Source organism: Nicotiana sylvestris, chromosome 9 (genome assembly GCF_000393655.2).
Source record: "Nicotiana sylvestris chromosome 9, ASM39365v2, whole genome shotgun sequence".
Lineage (NCBI taxonomy): Eukaryota > Viridiplantae > Streptophyta > Magnoliopsida > Solanales > Solanaceae > Nicotiana > Nicotiana sylvestris.
Window position 1 is genome coordinate 8,669,366 of NC_091065.1, and position 9,040 is coordinate 8,678,405.

Sequence of the window (9,040 nt, forward strand, 5' to 3'; positions counted from 1 at the left end):
ACCCGTCAAAACTATCAAGAACCCATACCCAATTTTGATTACAGATCGCCCAAACAATATACCCCTATTGCTGAACCCATTGACCAACTATATGAAAGATTGAAGGCTGCCGGATATGATACCCCTATTCCTGTTGTTGCCATGGAAAACATTTCCCAGTGGGTCAACCCAAAACAAAAAATGTGCATACCATTCTGGCATGAAAAGGCATATTATTGATGAATGTCGTACTCTTAAAGACAAGATTCAAACCCTGATGGATACCAAAGTTATACAAGCAAAGGAAGCCACACCAAATGTCCATAATAATACCCTCCCAGATCATAGAGGTGAAGGAGTAAATGTAATAGAAATCGGCGAAGAATGGGATCCTACAGGGTCGATTGGGCTTATTCGGGAAGGTGATGACCCTAAACCTACAGTCACACTTATGGTATAGATACAGCCACCCATCAAAGTTGAAGTAGCCACATCATTCCCATTTGAAATTGAAGTAACCGCACCTGCAACTACACCTACTCCATTCGAAGTAGAAGTAGCCACACCCTTCACTGTAACAGTGGCAACCACGCCGCCCTTTAAGTCCAACGACATATCCTGGGATTATGCTGCTGAAGCTAGGAGAAGAGGAAAAGCAAAAATGGAAGAGTCTGGTGCTGCATAAGGGATGAGCAGAACTGGAAGGATCTATACACCCGAGAATCTGGGAGGAACAAGCAATGAGGCTGCTACCAAACAATCCGTTATTGAAACTAGTCCAGATGATCTTTGGAGGAAAGTACAAGCAGTAGAATACTCTGTCATTGATCATCTGAACAAGACTCCCGCCCAGATATCCATTTTGTCACTGCTACAAAATTCTGAGGTACATAGGTACGGTCTGATGAAGGTGTTGAACAAAGCTTATATGCCTAACAACATCACTAGTAGAGAGATGTCGTAGGGCAAGTATTAGAAAGACACAAGATCACCTTCCACGAAGATGAACTACCACTTGAAGGATTAAGTCACAACAGGGCACTACATATGATCGTACATTTTGAGGACAAATTCATCGCCAGAGTCTTAATAGATGGGGGTTCAAGCCTTAACATTTGTCCATTAACTACTCTGAAAAGGCTAGGTAAAGATTTCCATGAGATCCGAGCAAGAAATATGAATGTAAAGGCATTTGATGGGTCTTAAAGGGCCATAATCGGGAAAATTAACCTTTGTTTGTAGATGGACCTGACTTGGTTCGATCTTGAGTTCCAAGTATTAGACATATCTGTTGCATACAATCTTCTACTGAGACGACCTTGGATACATGTCGTCGAAGCTGTGGTTCCACGCTACACCAGGCCGTGAAGTTCGAATGGAACCACCAGGAGGTAATCATTCACGGAGATGGAAGTAACCCCATGTACACTAGTCAAACTATCCTGGTTGTCGAAAATAGAAGAAAGCCGGGTGGAGAAACTTATCACCGCAGTGAGCGTGTCAATGCAATTGAGAAAGATAAATGGTGGAGTAGCAAAAAAGAAAGCATACTAGCATGGTCTGGGTATGAACCTGACAAAGTACTTGTGAAGAAACTCCAAGGCATTACCAAACTGATACAGTTGAAACGTCATGGCACAACTTTTGGGCTCGGATATCAGTACACATGGAGAGAATATAATGATTGGTCACACCCATGGCATGGTCCCTATTACCCGTTCGAGCAGCCAGTGTCACATCTGAGTCAGACCTTTCACCAGGCTGACACAATATGGGGATCTGCAGAGGAGGAAGCTTTGGCTGGGCTGAGGAACCTGTTTCTAAAAGGCGAGGACATGGATTGGAATGTGATAGTTGAGGAGCAAGAAGGCATTACCATACAAACCATGAAGAAGGGAGTTATTCTCGAGAATTGGACTGTCGCACCATCCAGGGCTCGTCGAGTTCCTGGGTAGCTTGGCAATTAGCCTGACCTATTTTCAATAGCCATTTTAGGCATTTAAGATATTTCCAGTATTTCTTTTAAGATGCATTTTGTTTTGAAATAATTGCTCTAGTCATCGAGTTGGATGTTTTCAAATTAATGCATTGATATTTAGTATGTTTTACATTTTCCCTCTACAGCGCTATTATTTCTTACCTTGATGAACTAACGGCTATGACATGTAATGAGACAACGCAACATAAGGATAGTGACTCAGAAGAAGAGGACGAAATACCTAAAGAAGTTATCAGAGAAGTAGAGAATTTTGAGAACAAACCCAAGTCCAACCTGGACGAAACCGAGGCAATCAATTTGGGAGATTCTGAAACTATCAAAGAGACTCGCATAAGCATTCACCTATCACCATCATAAAAGGAATAATACACTCGTTTCTAAAAGAATATGAGCATGATCATATGATGACATGACTGGCCTGAGCACATCCATAGTGGCTCATAAGTTGCCTACCAATCTAATGTCTTCGCCGGTGAAGCAGAAACTCTGAAAATTCAAACCAAACATGAGCCTGAAAATCAAGGAAGAGGTCACTAAGCAGATCAAAGCCAAAGTCCTTAGGGTAGTCGAGTACCCAACCTGGTTAGCCAACATCGTACCGGTCCCGAAGAAAGACGGGAAAGTAAGGGTGTGTGTTGACTATCGGGATTTAAACAGAGCAAGTCCCAAGGACGATTTCCCACTGCCAAATATACATTCTAATCGACAATTGTACCAAGCATTAACTCCAATCCATTGTATATTGCTTCGCGGGTTATAATCAGATTTGGATGGAAAAAGAATAGATAGATAAAATAGCTTTCATCACACCATGGGGGATGGGGTACTACTACAAAATGAGGCCATTCGGTCTAAAGAATGTTGGGGCCACCTATATGAGAGCCATGACGACCATCGTCCATGATATGATACACAAGGAAATAGAGGTATATATTGACGATATCATCTTCAAATCCAAGAGGGCCACAGATCACACAGCAAACTTGAGGAAGTTCTTTAACAGGATATGGAGGTACAATTTAAAACTGAACCCCGCAAAATGTGCATTCGGGGTTCCTGCAGGAAAATATTTTGGGATTCATCGTTAGCCCCCGAGTAACTGAGTTAGACCCGTCAAAAGTTAAAGCTATCCAAGAGCTACCACCGCCAAAGATCAAGAAGGACGTGATGAGCTTCCTATGATTCTTCAATTACATCAGCAGCTTCATAGCACAGTCCACAGTAATATGTGAACCCATCTTCAAAATGTTGAGGAAGGACGCTGAAACCAGTTGGATTGAAGATTGTCAAAGAGCTTTTGACAAAATTGAGAAATATCTATCCACACCACCAGTCGTAGTTCCGCCATAACCTAGAAGACCTTTGCTATTCTATATGTCCATACTAGATGGGGCTTTTGGCTGTGTTTCGGGATAATATGAAGAGACGGGAAGAAAGGAGAAAACATATATTACTTGAGTAAGAAGTTCACATCTTATTAAGCATGATACTCTCTGCTATAACGCACTTGATGTGCTTTGACATGGATAGCTCAAAAATTGAGGCTTTACATCTGTGCCTACACCACACACATCATATCAAGGATGGATCCTTTGAAGTACATCTTTCAGAAGCCTATGCCTACCGGGAAATTGGCCAAATGGCAGATATTGCTAAGTGAGTTCGATATCATCTATGTAACTCAGAAGGCTGTCAAGGGACAAGCTTTGGCAGACCATCTTGCTAAAAAACCAGTAGGAGGAGAATTCGAACCACTAAAAATGTATTTTCCTAACTCAAAAGTGTCATTCATAAGAGAGGACATTGTTGAAGCCTACGATGGATGGATAATGATTTTCAACGAAGCTATAAACTTCAAAGGAGTGGGTATTGGAGCGATTTTGGTGTCAGAGACAGGTCAACATTATCCGGTATCTGCAAAGCTTAGATTTATGTGCACTAACAACATGGCAGAATATGAGGCTTGCATCATGGGGCTCAATTTGGCCATCGATATGAATATACAAGAGTTGCTGGTACTTGGTGATTCGGATCTTCTGGTACATCAAGTTCAAGGAGAATGGGCTACGAAAAATACCAAGATACTACCGTACTTGTATCATGTACAAGAATTGATGAAGATGTTCATGAAGATAGAATTCAAACATGTTCCAAGAGTCCAGAATGAGTTTGCAGACGCACTGGCCACCTTGTTATCAATGATACAACATCCAGATAAGAATTTCATCGATCCCATACCGGTGACGATCCATAATCAGCTAGCATACTCTGCTTATGCTGAAGAAGAAACAGACAAAAAACCTTGGTTCCACGACATCAAAGAGTACTTGGCAAAAGTAAAGTACCCAGAACAGGCTAACTATACTCAGAAATGCACACTGCAAAAGTTGTCCAATCACTTCTTCCAAAGCAGAGGAACCCTAAGAACTCCTGATCTGGGACTGTTAAGGTGTGTTGACATAAAAGAGGCTTCCAAATTGCTTGAGGAGATACATTCCAGAACCTGCGACCCACATATGAAAGGTTTTGTTCTAGCCAAAAAGATACTCAGAGCTGGATATTTTTTGGATGAATATGGAAATAGATTGCATCCGGTATGTCCAAAAATGCCACCAATGCCAGATACATGTAGACATGATAAGGGTACCACCAAATGAACTCAATGCAACTAGTGCACCTTGGCTTTTTGCCACCTGGGGAAAGGACGGAATCGGTTCGAACAAGCCCACTGCTTAAAGCGGGCACAAGTTCATTTTAGTGGCCATCGATTACTTCACAAAATCTGTGGAGGCTTCATCTTACAAAGTTGTAACCAAGAAAGTCATCACAGATTTTGTCAGGGATCGTATTATTTATCGATTTGGGTCCCTGAGTCCATCATCACTGATAATGCAGCCAGTATCAAAAGTGATCTAAGGAAATCCATGTGTGAAACCTTCAAATGTAAGCACAAAAATTCCACAGCATACATGCCTCAAATGAATGGAGTCGTGGAAGCTGCCACCAAGAACATTAACAAGATACTAAGGAAAATGGTAGAAAATCACAAGCAATGGCATGAGAAGTTACCATTCGCCTTATTAGTATACCGTACCATAGTACGCACATCAACCGAGGCAACTCCCTATCTGCTGGTTTATGGTACCGAAGCTGTCTTTCCCGCCGAGGTAGAAATTCCTTCTTTAAGGATCATACAAGAATCCGAACTCAGTGATATAGAATGGATAAGGAGCCGCCATGAGCAACTAGCCCTCATAGATGAAAAAGAATGAATGCGGTGTGTCATGGTCAGCTTTATAAGAACAGAATGTCCAAGGCCTTCGATAAAAGGGTCAGACCAAGACAATTCACACCGGGATAGCTGCTATTAAAGCAAATCTTCCCACACCAAGATGAAGCTAAAGGAAAGTTTTCACCCGATTGGAAAGGGCCCTACATGGTTCAAAGGGTGCTAACAGAAGGAGCACTCATACTTGTTGAGATGGACGGAGAAGTCTGGCCAAAACCTATCAATTCAGAAGCAGTCAAAAGATACTATGTATAGATTAACTACATTTCCTCATCTGATGTAACTAAACTACGCTTGACCTGATTCCCATTTAAGAGGGGTTACGTAGGCAACCCTGTGGGTTCGGTCACATCTTAATAAAATCTTCATTTCCCCAAAATCCAAAATTGGGGCAAAATTTTGAGGAGGACCCTCAAAATTCCGGAGCAAGTCCAGCCGACGGCATCATATGCAAGACAGTCAGAAATCTGTTAAGCAACTGGGCAAAATTTTGAGAAGAATTCTCAAAATTCCAAAGCATATCCAACAAACTTCGTTACATGTAGAATAGCCGAAGGATCACTTACTAAACTGCGAAGAATTTTGAGGAGGGCCCTCAAATTCTAACTCAAAGAAAGACGCATGTCTCTAAAAGTGTCACAGTCATTAGTTCATCCAATTTACTTGATACTATATACCATTATGTTTTCCAAAATGATTTTATTTCATCAATAACTGCATATTTTAGAAAACTATATTTCTGGGACAACTGGGTATTTAGGGTAACTCGAACAAGGCCTCTAGGGCAAAGCAAAGCAAAATAAGTAGACAAAGGCATGAACCAACCTCCCCGCAAAACTCACAATTTTCGTTGGATGCAGGAACAAGGAATAATATGTATGCCTTAAACTTATTATCGTCATAACAATAGGACCATCGAGCACAAATATATCTCCAACTACGAAATATTCTACTCATATTTGCTATTTGTTCACTGCATAAGGCTAAGCATTGCCTTCTCTTTGCATGAGACTAAGCCATGTCTCAAATGTTGCATGAGGCTACGCATTGCCTTCTCTTTGCATGGGACTAAGCCCTGTCTCAAATCTTGCATAAGGGTAAGCCCTGACTTCATATTTGCATAAGGCTAAGCATTGCCTTCTCATCGGATGATACTAAGTCTTGTCTCAAATATTGCATGAGTCTAAGCCCTATATCCATATTTGTATAAGGCTAAGCACTTCCTTCTCTTTGCATGAGACTAATCCCTATCTCAAATATTGCATAAGGCTAAGCCATGCCTCCCTACTTGCATAAGGCTAAGCATTGCCTTTGCATGAGACTAAGCCCTATCTCGAATCTTGCATAAGACTAAGCCCTGCCTCCATATTTGCATAAGGCTAAGCATTGCCTTCTCATGAGAATAGCTTTGTCTCCCTCTACACAAATGTTACTCTAGACTGTGCATTATCATCTTCTCTCGGGGCTAAGCTCTGCCCCAAAACTCTGCACAAGGCTAAGCTCTGCCTTGTTATTACCTTTGGTATCATGTCTCTGCACTTCATGGGCCGATATATAGCTAATTTGTCCAAAGGCGTCATAGTCCGAAGGCATCATCCTTATATCCTGAATACACCATGTCATGGCCTGAGGATCTCTCAATACTGCACATCATTATTCAAAGGCGTCATGGTTTAGAGGCACCATTTTCATGGCCTGAGAACATCATTTCATGGCCTACGAATCCCTTATCTCGTGTTTCATGGCCCGGGATATCATGGTCTAAGGACGTCATCCTCACTATCCAAAGACAACCTTTATAGTCCAAATGGAATTTGCATCATGTTTAAATTATCGCAATAATATATATACTTGCATGCATCGTGTTTTATGTTTTGCAGGTAATCTAGGAAGTAACCGTTCATCAAACGGGAGCAACCATCGTTTTGGTTTCTGCTCATACCATTTATACCTCGCCTTATTTCAAACGTAACTGATTCCCATCAATTACTCGCCTTTACTCCATGACCTTTCAGATAGCTGCCATGGGACACATCCGTTACAATTCAGATTCGCCTTCATAACTCCGCATAAACCCATCCGATACTATCTTTCGCAAAAGAACCTTTTCTGAAAAATACGATTATTCCTATAACAATTCTATCTATTTAATTCACCGTTGGATCCAGAACTATACATAGCTTGATTCCTTTAAAACCAAGGATATCTAGGCAACTCAGAGGCCAAGGTTTAGCCTATATTTTTCAAAACACCTCCATTCGGTCAAAATCAGTCATTATTTCTTTACCCGACAACTCTTTCATCCTTCCCGGGTAAATAAGGGAAGATGTTGTACCTAATTTTTTCCTCTTATATTTTTAAAAATGTATATATACTTTCAAAATAGTGCATGAGCATCGACCAGTATTTTTCCATAATTTTCTGCAATTTTAAAAGGATTTTAATTAATTTATTCCAGCATTTTATTATCTAAATAATTACTAATTGCATGACAAATAATTTTATAATGATTTATTGCTTAATTTTTAGTATTTATATTTATATTAAGCTTTAAACATCTTAGGCATAATTTTATTTGTATCTTTAGGCTATAATTGCAATAACTTTGCAATAATAGCCCATATATGCATAATTACATTATTTACACGGAAACTAAATTTTTATATTTTTATAATATTAAGAAATTATTTTAAATCATTTCCATATACAAATAGAATTTTTATTATTTATTAATTAGTTTTATAAATTATTTTACTGATTTAAATGGGTATTTAAAACATATGCCTTTTTAATTGATTTTTTCGGACCTAACCCAACCCAATACCATATCCAGTCCAATAATCCAATACCCAATACACTAATCCAAATACCCATAACCATACCCATCCAATTAAACCCACCCCACCTAAAATTTAATCTTGGTCGTTGATCTGAGAAGATCAACGACCCTAAATCCCCAACCCTTTTTAATATACCTAAATCCCCCAAACCCTATTTCATTCGCCCCAGTCTGCCATCTTCTAATACTCTTCTCACCTCTCTCACCCTCTCAAACCCTAGCCCGCCGTACACTTTCCGATTGATTCATACGATCATCCTTTGATTCCCTGCCTTATTTGGCTTTATTTCTCTACTAGCTATCCGATCTTGATGCTACTTGACCTATTTGCCTCAAAAGGCAAAAGTATATCAAGAGACTCGAACCAGATTTGGTTCAAAGTCTCTCATATTTCGATTATTCCATATATGTTCATCCCAATACCTGTGAGTACGAATATTTTCGTATCTAGGGTTTCAAATCTCTGTTTCAAACCAGATTTGGTTCAACTTATGCTTATTTTTAGCAATCTGGCATTTTTGGTTGAACCTGTTTAGATCTTCCTAAATCTGAAATGATTTTATGTTTGTTTTGGTATTTTACCTTTAAAATTTCAATACACATTTCTCTATATTTCTCTAATCTTTTTCTATTATTATTTTATGGCCAATTTTATTTACCTTAAACTAGGGTTTTGATTTCAACAGATTTTTGCCAAAAAATAAATGTTTTAACCTTTAAACATTTTAATCTTTAGGTATCTGTTAGGGTTTTCTTATTTATTTTACTGATTTTACTTGTTATATGTCTTTGTTGTCATTACCCCAAAACCGACTCGGTCGTGATGGCGCCTATCGTGAAACTAGGCCAACCAACTCATTTCCAAATAATCCATATTTCATTTAAAACTTAAGTGAAACCATATTTTTCAACTGAAATCCGATAAAATATATAA

The 9,040-nt window shown here is 39.5% G+C and overlaps 1 protein-coding gene across 1 annotated transcript; it reads left to right on the forward strand.

The window, feature by feature from the left end:
• The first annotated feature begins 3,561 nt into the window (after positions 1 to 3,561).
• LOC138877214 (uncharacterized) lies at positions 3,562 to 4,635 on the forward strand. The gene has a single exon (XM_070156807.1). The coding sequence runs from the start codon at positions 3,562 to 3,564 to the stop codon at positions 4,633 to 4,635; it is 1,074 nt and encodes a 357-aa protein (XP_070012908.1).
• The last annotated feature ends 4,405 nt before the right edge of the window (positions 4,636 to 9,040 follow it).

Excerpts from the sequence above, each read along its gene's own strand:
- LOC138877214 (XM_070156807.1), top strand. The coding sequence starts at position 3,562 with ATGGATCCTTTGAAGTACATCTTTCAGAAGCCTATGCCTACCGGGAAA.